This window comes from Dipodomys merriami, unplaced genomic scaffold, assembly GCF_024711535.1.
Source record: "Dipodomys merriami isolate MVZ:Mamm:240054 unplaced genomic scaffold, mDipMer1.0.p SCAF_1, whole genome shotgun sequence".
Lineage (NCBI taxonomy): Eukaryota > Metazoa > Chordata > Mammalia > Rodentia > Heteromyidae > Dipodomys > Dipodomys merriami.
In genome coordinates this window covers 136,120,550-136,133,579 of record NW_027202270.1, presented here as the reverse complement: position 1 = coordinate 136,133,579, position 13,030 = coordinate 136,120,550, and the positions used below count along the sequence as shown (strand labels likewise).

Here is a 13,030-nt window from a genome sequence, read left to right as displayed (position 1 = left end):
ATATTTTTCTTAGATTGAGGAGCTAGCCAGGACTCTTGCTTGCAACTATAATCAACCTACCCAGGATAGAGTGAATGTGGTCGAGTCCTCTCCTACCTCAAGTCCACCAGCGAAGAAATGTTCCAAAGCCCAAGCAAGGTGGCAGCTGTCCGCAAAGAAGGCTCTTCTGTTGTGGGCTCAGGAGCAGTGCTCCACGTAAGTAGTTTGATGCAACTCCAAGAGGCACACTCATAGAGAAGCTGTGTCTATCAACACAGCTTCAAAGCAAACAAACCAATCCTCAGATCTCAGCCTCCTGAATAGCTAGGATTACAGGCATGAGCCATCAGTACCCAAGTTGCATTTCTTTTTCTTTCTTTCTTTCTTTCTTTCTTTCTTTCTTTCTTTCTTTCTTTCTTTCTTTCTTTCTTTCTTTCCTTCTTTCTTTCCTTCTTTCTTTCCTTCTCTCTCTCTCTCTCTCTCTCTCTCTCTCTCTCTCTCTCTCTCTCTCTCTCTCTCTCTCTCTTTCTTTCTTTCTTAGTTTTTTTTGTCGGTCGTGGGGCTTGAACTCTGGGCCTGGGCACTGTCCCTCAGCTCTTCAGCTTAAGGCGAGCGCTCTACCACTTGAGCTACAGCGCCACTTCCGGTTTTCTGGTGGTTTATTGGAGATAGGAGTCTCACAGTCTCTCCTGCCCGGGCTGGCTTTGAACCGCGATCCTCAGATCTCAGCCTCCTGAGTAGCTAGGATTACAGGCGTGAGCCACCAGCACCCAGCTTCTTTCCTTCCTTCCTTCCTTCCTTCCTTCCTTCCTTCCTTCCTTCCTTCCTTCCTTCCTTCCTTCCTTCCTTCCTTCCTTCCTTCCTTCCTTCCTTCCTTCCTTCCTTCCTTCCTTCCTTCCTTCCTTCCTTCCTTCCTTCCTTCCTTTTTCCTGGTCGGTTGTGGGGCCTGAACTCTGGGCCTGGGCGCTGTCCCTCAGCTCTTCAGCTCAAGGCTAGCACTCTACCACTTGAACCACAGCACCACTTCCGGCTTTTTCTGCTTATGTGGTGCTGAGGATCAAACCCACGGCCTCATGTATGCGAGGCAAGCACTCTACCACTGAGCCACCTTCCCAGCCCCCTAAATTGCATATCTAACACCGGTGAACCAGGTGATGTTGGTGCTTCTGGATCAGGGACTGCCCTTTGAGAAAGAAGCAAGGTTTTTTGGTATTTTGAGCATTACCACACTTGATCTTATACTTTGACAGTGATATAAAATATTTTTCCTAGAATGATTTATACCATTTGTTTGATTCCTTGAAGTATGTTTTGGTCACTATTGAGTGGAATAAAGGGTTTTGATGTGTTATGTTTCTCAGTATGTATCCTGGCCCTTTTATGACAGGTATGAGTCTGTCAGTGTGACAGATTTCAAGTCAAGCTGGAGAAATGGGATGGCATTTTTGGCTGTCATTCATGCCTTGCGACCAGACCTAATTGACATGAAGAGTGTGAAGCACCGGTCCAACAGAGACAATCTGAAAGAGGCCTTCAGAATTGCAGAACAAGAACTCAAGATCCCCAAATTACTGGAACCAGAAGGTAGAGTCTTTTTTTTTTTTTTTTTTTGGCTGGTGCTGGGATTTGAACTCTGGCCCTGGGCACTGTCCCTGAGCTACTTTTTTTTGCTCAAGGCTAGTACTATACCATTTGGGCCACAGTACCATTTCCTAATTTTTCTGAGTAGTTAATTGGAGATAAAAGTCTCATGACTTTCCTTCCCCGGGCTAGCTTTGAACCATGATCCTCAGATCTCAGCCTCCTGAGTAGCTAGGTTTACGGGCGTGAGCCATCAGGGCCTGGCTACAAGTATATTTCTTTTTTGACTGTGCCACCCCTTTCCTTGTTCTCTCTCTCCCATAAACCAGTTGTCTACCATGTGGTGTAACTATTTTTAATCTTAAAGTCCCATGTGAGGTTGATTTGAAAATAACATCTCTATAAACAAACATAACAGCTTTATACTTTAGTTTTGGAGGGTTTAACTTCAACTCTTATTAAATTTCATGGAATTAGGAAGTCTTGCCAATTAGTTTACTTCAGTAATTGCAGGGTGAAGCCATAGCAGAATATAAACAATGCCTTTATGGGAATAATTGTAGTCTTGCCCTTAATTGCCTTCTATGGTGTTCTTCTTGATCTTATTATTTTGATGCTAAGTTTTCACATATAAGATATTTCTTTTGAGTCTTGAATTATGGTTGTTTACATATCTCCCTGTTCCCACTTCCTCCTCCTAGTTAAAGAAGAACCTTCCAGAACAGAAACAGCTGCCTTCCCTGTTTTCCTTATATGGTTGGGCAAGCTTTGCCATTAGTTCTTCTTAGTCTGTTGTGTTGTATTGTTAAGGACAACAACAAAATTCTAAATTGTGTTTTGATTATAATCACGGAGGTCATCATCAAATAATTTTAACCTCATAGGATTAATATTAAAGTAATTCTTTCTGAGAAGTACTTTGCTGTGGATTGTATTAGATGTAATTGAGCAGTTAATCAAGAAATAAATTAGAGCTGGGAAGGTGGCTCAGTGGTAGAGCGCTTGCCTTGCATGCCTGAGGCCCTGGGTTTGATTCCTCAGCACCACATAAGCAAAAAGAAAAAAGCCGGAAGTGGCGCTGTGGCTCAAGTGGTAGAGCACTAGCCTTGAGCTGAAGAGCTGAGGGACAGTACCCAGGCCCAGAGTTCAGGCCCCAGGACCGGACCCCCCTCCCCCAAAATAAATTATAGTCTCAGCTCTGTGACCAGGAGTATGCATTATAAATATTCAGGGGCTAGCTCTCCCCAAACAGCATGAAACACACAGAGATAGAGACATATTTATTATAAGTTTTTTGCTTAGAAAAGATGTGTGGCAAGTAATTTACAATTCCTGATAAACTGTACTATATTATACTCTTATCATAAATCTGGAGTGCCAAATCAATGTGAATGCATTGATTTTTGCCAAGTTTGTGCCCATCTTCAGGCAACTTAGGTTGCAGTTGGTGTAGGAATGCTGGTTAACACTTTTCTGTATGAACAAGTAAGAGGGATAGCAAGGAGGTGCATCAGAATTTTACTTGTTTTCAATGACACGAGTGATTTTTTTTTTCTGAATCAAATATTAGAAGAATTATGTTATTTGCTACAGATGGCATACTTTTAAGAGTTATTCATACTACTGACTATTTTGCAACAGTTTTTTTAGCAGTCAACAAAAGAACAAATAAACCTTCCTTTCATATTTTGGTAGACAACAACTAACCATATGGCTGATTTCAAGCTGTAGATTGGAAGTCACTGAACACAGAATTGGGAACAAATGTGGAATAACACCCCATTATCTCTTAGCTCCATTATACAGATGTAATAGATGAAACAGACATTGTGGTACACACCTATAACCCTAGCCTTTGGGTGGCTAGTGCACAAGAATTGGGAGTTCAAGGCCAGCCTGGACTACATAGCCAGATTCTGTCTTAAAAAATAGAAAAAAAAGAAGATAAAATAACCTTAAAGCATAGATGATAAAATACACTATAATAAGTCAAAAGTAATGAGTTTGTGTACTTATTACTCTTGCTTTGAGTATAATTATGATTTTATATCATTATTTTTTTGTGTGTGTGGGGTAGGGATTGGGACTTGAACTCAAGGCATGACACTTGCTATACAAGCACTCAAACCATTTGAAACACATTTGCAGTACTTTTAGCTTGTATTCTTTATCAGATAGGGCCTTACACTTTTGCCCAACAGGTATTGAACTGAGATCTTCCTACCTGTGCCACCATGCTGTGCCAAGCATATCTGTTTTAACAACTACCAGCTTGTTTAACTACTGAACGTGTAATAATCAGCTTCTTTTAGTCTAGCACAAAACAGCTATTTCCTGTTCCATGTACCATGTGACTAGATTTATCAGTTAATATTTCTGCTTTGGGAATTGAACACAGGTTATTGCATATGGAGCTGCACCTCAGCCCAGTAATTTCTGGTTTCGAATAAAACCAAAAACTGAGATACAATGAATGTACCATGCACTTTTCCTATTTAAGAGCACAGCTCCATGGCTGTACAACCATCGTCACAATTGATTTTAGAGTACTTTTTGTCACTCCATTAGCAGTTAGTCTTCATTCACACAAATCAGATCACTTAGTCTTTTGTGATTGGCTGCTTACTTTGCATAATGTTTGCAAGATTCAGCCATGCATTGGTACTTCTTCCTCCATGTATTTTTGCTTATGCATACATTTATATTTGAATAGGTTTCATTTTCAGACTAGTTTTAGATTTACAAAATAATTGAGAAGGAAGCCCACTAAATTCCCATACACCCCAAATCCAGTTTCCTTCATTGTTAATATTTTATACTGGTGTTGTCCATTTGTCATAACAAATAAACCAGTGTTAGTATGCTGTCATAAATAAAGGTCATTCTTCATTTGGATTTCTTTAATTTTTACCTCATGCCTTTTCCTTGGTACCTTATTTGGGATACCATAATACTTTTAGTTACTACATTTCCTCAGGCTCCTCTTGACTGTGCCTATATTTTTTTCTTATGCCTTTGAGAAGTTTGAGGATTGCTAGTCAGGTGCTTTATAGAATGGCCCTTTAGGAAAATTGGTTTCGTATTATTTTGTCATAGTGAACCGTGGGATTATAGGTTCTTAAGAAGCGGGCCACAGAGGTAAAGGGATGTTCTCATCACATTATTTCCAGGAGACCTGAGATCAATGTGGCTTTTCACTATTGATGCTGATCTTGATTCCTTGCCTGTGCTAGATAATCAAGCTGCCCTGTCTAATTTCTCTATGGAGAAGTTTTTCCCGCTCTCCAGTTCCTGCCCCTCTTTCTATGCTGTGATCTTTGGAGTGAAATCACTATTCACCAGCCCACTTAGGTTTGTCTATCCTTTCCTTTCCTGTCCTATTCTATTCATCCATTCACATAAAAATTGTATCAGCATGGACTTACTGTTATTTTATTTTACACTTGCAACTGTACTCCAGTATTTATTTATTTATTTTTATTTATTTATTTTGGTTGGTCATGGGGCTTGAACTAAGGGCCTGAACACTGTCCTTCAGCTCTTCAGCTCAAGGTGAGCACTCTACCTCTTGAGCCACAGTGCCACTTCCGGTTTTCTAGTGGTTTATTGGAGATAAGAGTCTCACAGAATTTCTTGCCCGGACTGGCTTTGAAATGCGATCCTCAGATCTCAGCCTCCTGAGTAGCTAAGATTATAGGCGTGAGCCACCGGCGCCTGGCCTTACTTTTGTTTTGTTTTATTTTATTTTATTTTATTTATTTATTTTTGGGTCTGGTCGTGGGGCCTGAACTTTGGGCCTGGGCGCTGTCCCTCAGTTCTTTAGCTCAAGGCTAGTACTCTACCACTTGAGCCACAGTGCCACTTCTGGCTTTTTTCTTTTTGCTTATGTGGTGCTGAGGAATCGAACCCAGGGCCTCATGCATGCAAGGCAAGCGCTCTACCACTGAGCCACCTTCCCAGCCCCCAACCTTTAATGCTTTTTTTTTTTTTCAGTGCTGGGGATCATACAGGGCAAGTACTCTACCTCTTGAGCACGATTCTCTAGCCCCAAAGCATTTATTTTAAGCTTCACATTTTGCCCAGTGAGAGCTCCGCCAGTTGACCCTTGTGCTCCTTACTTTCACGGCAGATCCTGTTTGTCTCCTGCCTAATTCTAGAGTTAGTAATTTCTTCAGGAGCCCTGGGACCTTTCATTGGATATTGGTATTAGAAGCCAGCATGTGGATTTTAGATATGTTTTTCAATAGTAGTACTTACCCTTTTGGATTGCAGAATATTTTTGGTAAGTTAAGTTAGATTTCTTTTTCTCTCTCTGGCCAAAGCCTTATACATGCAGGGCATTCACTGTTACCACTGAGCCAAACCCCCAGTCAGTCATTTTGCCATTCTGTCTACTACTTTGTGCTTTGGTCTGGGTTCATACTGCTGTTGTTTTTTGTTTGTTTGTTTGTTTTTGCCAGTCCTAGGGCTTGAACTCAAGGCCTGGGCACTGTTGCTGAGCGTCTCTGTACGCAAGGCTAGTGCTCTACCATTTGAGCCATAGTGCCACTTCTGGCCCTTTCTGTATGTGGTACTGAGGAATTGAATTCAGGGCTTCATGCATGTTAGGCAAGCACTCTACCACTAAGCTATATTTCCAGCCCTGTTTTTTGTTGTTGTTGTGGGGCTTGAACTCTGAGCCTGGGCACTGTCTCTTAGCGATTCAGCTCAAGAGTAGCTCTCTACCTTTTGAGCCACATTTCCGGTTTTCTAGTGGTTTATTGGAGATTAGAGTCTAACGGACTTTCCTGCCTAGGCTGGCTTTGAACTGTGATCCTCAGATCTCAGCCTCTTGAGTAGTGAGGATTACAGGAGTGAGCAACCAGCACCCGGCTTTTTTTTTTCTCGTTAACTTTTTAACCTCCATCTACTTTTTTTTTTTCTTGTTCTCTATGGAGCTCTTATTGTATTTTGTTCTCTATGATTTTTCACTGTATATTTTCCCTTACTTTCCTCATGCTTTGCTCTAATTCTCTATTTTTGATTAATTGAGAAGTATTTATCTTATATCGTGATTCTCAAAATCTTCACTGTTAATATAAACTTGTTCTTTTTTTTTTCAGGAAATGAGGTTTTGCTGTCCTTGAATGTGTGGGACAGAAATTCTGATCTTAACCATTGCTTCTGTTTGAGTAGTGTCTTGGAGTAACTGTGTTCTATTTTTTTTTTGGGTCCGGTCGTGGGGCCTGAACTCTGGGCCTGGGCACTGTCCCTCAGCTCTTCAGCTCAAGGCTAGTGCTCTACCACTTGAGCCACAGCGCCACTTCCACCTTTTTTCTTTTTGCTCATGTGGTGCTGAGGAATCGAACCCAGGGCCTCATGCATGCAAGGCAAGCGCTCTACCACTGAGCCACCTTCCCAGCCCCACTGTGTTCTATTTTAGTGCAAATAACTAGGTAGCTAACAAAACAGACAATATAAAAGAAGCAAATATCAACTGCACAAATGAATGCCCGCAGTTTATTTTAAATAAATTAAATCCACCTTATTTTTTTAAAATGCAAACAATACTGTTGTCATATTTGATTAAGGGAACTACCCTTTGTAAAACTTGTAATTATCATGCATGCCTTTTTATAAAATGTGATGTTTTATAAAAATATACTTTTATTATTATTATTAAGATATTGTACAGAGGGGCTGACATTTTGTAAGTCAGGTGATGAGAACATTTCTTTTTCTTTTCTTTTTTTGGGGGGGGTCCAGTTTTGGGACCTGAACTCTGGGCCTGGGTGCTGTCCCTCAGCTCTTCAGTTCAAGGCTAGCGCTCTACCACTTGAGCCAAAGCACCACTTCCGGCTTTTTTCTTTTTGCTTATGTGGTGCTGAGGAATGGAACCCAGGGCCTCAGGCACGCAAGGCAAGCACTCTACCACTGAGCCACCTTCCCAGCCCCGAGAACATTTCTTTTATGTACAGTGCCACCTCTTCCTTTGCTTTCCCCCAGTTTCCCCTACCCATCCCCGTCCACAAATTGCATAGTTCATTTTCCACATAGTGAATGCTGAATACCATGACTGCATTTGTTCACTCTTCCTCCATCACTTTCTGCACACCCCCTTTGCCCTCCTTAAAAGACCAAAACAAAAAACCTCAAAAGATAAAACAATAATGCCAAAAAAATAAAATAAAATGAGTTTTATGAAGAAATACCTAAGCAAGCCAGTAGTAATATTTTTTTTAATTGTGAAAATACTGTACAGAGAGTTTACAATTACATGGGCAAGATAATGAGTGCATTTCTTATCAAGCATTGTAGCCTCCTCCTTTGTTTCCCCTTCCCATCCTTCCCCCCCCCCCCACCAATCCTCCCCGCACCAAAAATGACTTGTACATCTCATTGTTGCAATGGGTCCACCTGTATCTCTATTTAAACGATTTGTTTTTCCCCTTCCCCTCCACAAATTATACCAACATCAAATACAGTGAAAGCAGGGGTTATACTGTGGGGGATGGACATACAAAGCAACAAAGAAATAATCTTATCAGTAGTAATATTTTTATGCATACCTTGATATTTATACCTTTTCCCATTAAAGGTGGAATGTCTCAACTCTTAGGGATCTATCCCATATTGAAATCCTGCCCCCAGTTTTTATTGATATCTCTTATCTGTTTATTCCTTGAATTAGATTATTTTTGTATGAGTAAAAAAATTATTTTCTATCTTAGCTGACTTACAGTGCTCCTGGGGCCTAGTGAACACATTCACTTCAGCATTCAGCGTGTTGTGTTTTTTGCATGTATTGTTTTCTAATTGTAAACTCCTGGAGGGGCAGATTATGTCTTAAGAGCATCTGACATGTTTGCTGAATGAAGGGATGAAGTAGAAGGTCCCTGAGGATAGTGCCCTTACATGTCCTTATAGCTCCTGTCACATCTGACAGCTCCCTGTAAATATTTGTTGTATTGAATTTAACTGAATGTATAAATAGAGATGACTTTCTTTTTGATAATCTGTGTTGTTTTGGCAAAATATGGTTTTATCTTTGACATCATACATGTGCTTCTTATGATCTACTTAGTTTATTATGTTACTGGTGAAGTCCTATGCTTGAAAAAATTTAAAATCTGTGTGTGTGTGTGTGTGTGTGTGTGTGTGTGTGTGTGTGTGTGTGTGTGTGTGTGTGTGTGTGTGTGTGTGTGTGTGTGTGTGTGTGTGTGTGTGTGTGTGTGTGTGTGTGTGTGTGTGTGTGTGTGTGTGTGTGTGTGTGTGTGTGTGTGTGTTGGTTGTGGGCCTGAACTCAGGGCCTGGGTGCTATCCCTGAGCTCTTTTTCCTCAGAGCTAGTGTTCTACCACTTAAGCCACAGTTTTTGAGTGGTTAACTGGAGATAAGAGGCTCACTGAGACTTTCCTGCCCAAGCTGGCTTTGAACTGCAATCCTCACATCTTAGCCTCCTGAGTAGCTAGGATTATAGGTGTGAGCCACAGTGCCCAGCATATTTCATGCTTGAAATTTTTTTATGTGCTGGTCCTGGGGCTTAAATTCAGGGCCTGGGCACTGGCCTTAAGCTTTTTTGCTCAAGGTTAATGCTCTACCATTTGAATCACAGTTCCACTTTTGGCTTTTTGGTGTCTCCCTGGCTGGCTTTGAACCATGATCCTCAAATTTCAACCTCCTGAGTAGCTAGGATTGCAGGCATGAACCACCAGTGCCTGGCTCACCATGATTCTTTTTTTTTTTTTTGCTGGTCCTGGGGTTTGAACTCAGGACCTGGGAGCTATCCCTTAGCCTCTTGTACTCAAGTCTAGTACTCTACCATTTGACTTAGAGCACTACTTCCAGCTTTTTCTGAGTAATTTATTGGAGATAAGAGTTCATGGACTTGCCTGCCACAGGCTGGCTTTGTACTACAGCCCTCAGATCTTAGCCTTCTGAGTAGCTAGGATTATAGGTGTGAGCCTCCCATACCTGGCTATGAACTATCTTCTAATACAAAACCTAGCCTGTCCCATAGAAGGCTCTCAGTGAAATTGTTTTATGTGTGAGTAATTAACTCTAGGATGTCTTAAAAGTCTTCCTTATAACTTCCTTGTGAAATGCATTATTGTACAAAGATCTAGCCCAGAGTTTCAAGGACCCATTGTAGTTACTGTCCAGTCCTGTAGTCTTGTAGGATTTTCCACACCATATTCTAGGAGGAGGAGGAGTTTTTCTGTCTCCCTGATTGTTCTGTCCTCACAAATAAAGATACATAGGCTCACTGGATCATCACAGAACAGTCTGTGTACATGTCAGTGTCAGGATTCTACCCCAGTCCATCTGACTCCAGAGCCAAGCTCTAACCTCTGCCATGGAAGAAAGAGTGGCCAGTGACTGCATAGTGGCTATTTGGGTTCATTTCAAGAGCCCAGTCGCTCAAGGGCCTGTGGCATAGCTTGTTGTAGGTATTGATTGTTGGAGAAATTGGTGGCCAGTTGATAATGATAATGCTGTGTGTCTTGCAGACGTGGATGTTGTTAATCCAGATGAAAAGTCAATCATGACTTATGTGGCACAGTTCCTGAAGTATTCAAAGGATGCTCCTGGGACGGGTGACATGGATCAGGTACAAATCTGGTTCATGTTTGTACTATGCTGCTGATGCTTTAATTTAGTTAATTATGTTTTGTTGGTCCTGGGGCTTGAACTGGGGCCTGTGTGCTGTCCCTGAGTTCTTTTGCTCAAGGCTAGCACTCTACTACTTTGAGCTACAGTGCCACTTCTGGTTTCCTGGTGGTTAATTGCAGATAACAGTCTAAAGGATTTTCCTCCCCAGGAAGGCTTTCAACCATGATCCTCAGATCTCAGTCTCCTGAGTAGCGGGATTACAGCTATGAACCACTGTTCAGCTTAGTTCACTGAGTTTTTTCAAATGTACATACCCATCTAAACTTTAATCATGAAATATTGTAATCATTTTTTTATTACCCGTAATGATCCACTATATCTCTTTCCCCTGCTACTCATTTCAGGCAACCAGTATTCTAATTTCATTTATTATAATGACTTTTGGCCCATTAAAAAATTAACAGTGTTCATTTATCACCAACTAAATCAACTTTACATAGGCAATATAATACAAAGCTAATTTGTGTTACTACAATATATACAGGAGATCATCAACTGATAAAGAAGAATGATTGCCTGCCACGATGTGCACATTTATAATCCCAGCACTTTGGGTGCTGAGGCAGGAGAATTGGGAATTTGAGGCCAGCCTGAGTTACATAGCCAGATACTAAAAAAGGAGGAGGGAGGGGTAGGAAGGATGAGGGAAAGGAGAAAAAAGAGGAAGGGGAGGATGAAGGAGGGTAAGGGAAAAGGAATTAAAAACAAGAAAGAGGAAACCAGGCTACAGTGGCTCATGCCTTTAATCCTACCTACTCAGGAGGCTGAGGATCACAGTTCAAAGCCAGTCTGGGCAGAAAAGTCCCTGTGAGACTCTTTATCTCCAATTAAAAAACCTGGAAGTATGCTGTGGCTCAAGTGGTAGAGTGCTAGCCTTGAGCACAAAGAAATTCAAGGACAGCACCCAGGCCCTGAGTTCAAGCCCTACAACTGACAGAGAGAAAGAGGGGGGTGGGGGAGAGAAACTGAGGTTCTGCAGCCCTCCTAGAGGGAATGCCCCCAGTGACCTAAAACTTCCCACTTGACCCCACCTCTTGAAGTATCCACCACCTCCCAACATGGCTGCATTCTGGCATTCAAGCCTTTAACACATTGGCTTTTTAGTGACAGTCAAGAATGAAACCAGATCAGGCACTACACAGAAGCAATTGAGCAATTTTATATCCATTTGTTGTCTATTATAATTCCTACTTGCATTATTGAAATATATATTCACGTCATAAAATTAAGCTGTACAATATACAGTATTTTAGTGTATTTACGTGCTTATGTAACTGTCGCCGCCATCTCAATTTAGCACATGCTGTCTCTATTGCCTTTAGCCTTGTGCAAATGGAATGATGTAATTCATGGCAATGGATGCTTTGTCTTCTACTCTTGATCCTTGTTTGTTGAGAGACTCTTGAATTACTAGATTACCATGTGGTTGTTCAACTTTTCCCTCTTCCTTTTAGTCAAAAATTATGTGGGCAGAAATTTCATTAAAAAAAAAATCACTGACCTGAAAAGAAATGACTATTCAGTTTCTATGAGGATAAATGAATGATATAGTTATCAATATTATATTAAAGTGTCTTTTCAGCAACTTTCTCAGACATGTTTACTTGCATTTTACATGACAAGCTGGTCTCTGTTTTCCCAGCTGTTAGGTCTGAGGCAGTAAGCCAGATTGTTGCTGATTCTGGAAGCCACACTGAAGCTGAGACCAGCTAGGAATTCAGCTCAATTCTTTCTGACCCACTAAAGGAGCAGGTTTTTCCTAATTAATTTTCACATAAAAAAAAACAACAAAATTAAAATTTCATTAAAAAACAGCAACAAAATTAAAAATTCAAATCCCCATGAAATTGGATGCAAAAAATACTACAAATACTCTTGCTTACTAGAGAAACAAAGCAATGGAAGATTAAAGAAGGAAAGTAAGGCCGGGTGCTCTTGCCTGTAATCCTAGCTACTCAGGAGGCTGAGATCTGAGGATCGTGGTTCAAAGCCTGCTGGGGCAGGAAAGTCCGTGAGACTCTTATCTCCAAGAAACCACTAGAAAACTGGAAATGGTGCTGTGGCTCAAGCGGTAGAGCCCTCCCTTTGAGCTGAAGAGCTGAGGGATAGTGCCCAAGCCCAGAGTTCAAGCCTCACAACCGGGAAAAAAAAAAAAAAGAAGGAAAGTAAGATGTAATTTCTGTTTTGTCAAAATCTGCTTCTGGATGTAAGCCAGTTTACCACCTAAACAAACACCTAAGGAAAAAAAAAATGTTGCTGCTTCTGTGTCATAGCACATCTAGACTTCAGTAGTGTTATTTTACAGTCTTTAAAAAATTCAAGATTTGGGCTGGGAAGTTGGCTCAGTGGTAGAGCGCTTGCCTTGCATGCCTGAGGCCCTGGGTTCCATTCCTCAGCACCACATAAGCAAAAAGAAAAAACCCGGAAGTGGCGCTGTGACTCAAGTGGTAGAGCGCTAGCCTTGAGCTGAAGAGCTGAAGGACAGTGCCCAGGCCCAGAGTTCAGGCCCCACGACCGGACCCCCCCCAAAAAAAATTCAAGATTTTATTTCTTTTTTGTCAGTCTTGGGGCTTGAACTCTGGGTCTGGGATCAGTCCCTGAGCTCTTCAGCTCAAGGTGAACACTCTACCACTTGAGCCACAGTGCCACTTCTGGTTTTCTGGTGGTTAATTGGAGATAAGAGTTTCCCAGACTTTCTTGCCTGGGCTGGCTTTGAACTGTGATCCTCAGATCTCAGCCTCCTGAGTAGCTAGGATCACAGGTATGAGCCACCAGTGCCTGCCTAGAATTTTTTTTTTTTTTTTGTCATGGGTCTTGAAC

General features: G+C 41.4%; 1 protein-coding gene across 6 annotated transcripts in view; it reads left to right on the top strand.

Annotated features, from left to right (window-relative positions):
• Syne2 (spectrin repeat containing nuclear envelope protein 2) overlaps positions 1 to 13,030 on the top strand; it is a 310,222-nt gene that overhangs the window by 82,910 nt on the left and 214,282 nt on the right. For all 6 annotated transcript variants that reach the window (XM_070032030.1, XM_070032022.1, XM_070032015.1 and 3 more), the window contains 3 exons: positions 14 to 195; positions 1,367 to 1,563; positions 10,048 to 10,148. In XM_070032030.1, coding sequence (XP_069888131.1) covers positions 14 to 195; positions 1,367 to 1,563; positions 10,048 to 10,148 — 480 coding nt within the window. The remainder of the gene's footprint in view (positions 1 to 13; positions 196 to 1,366; positions 1,564 to 10,047; positions 10,149 to 13,030) is intronic.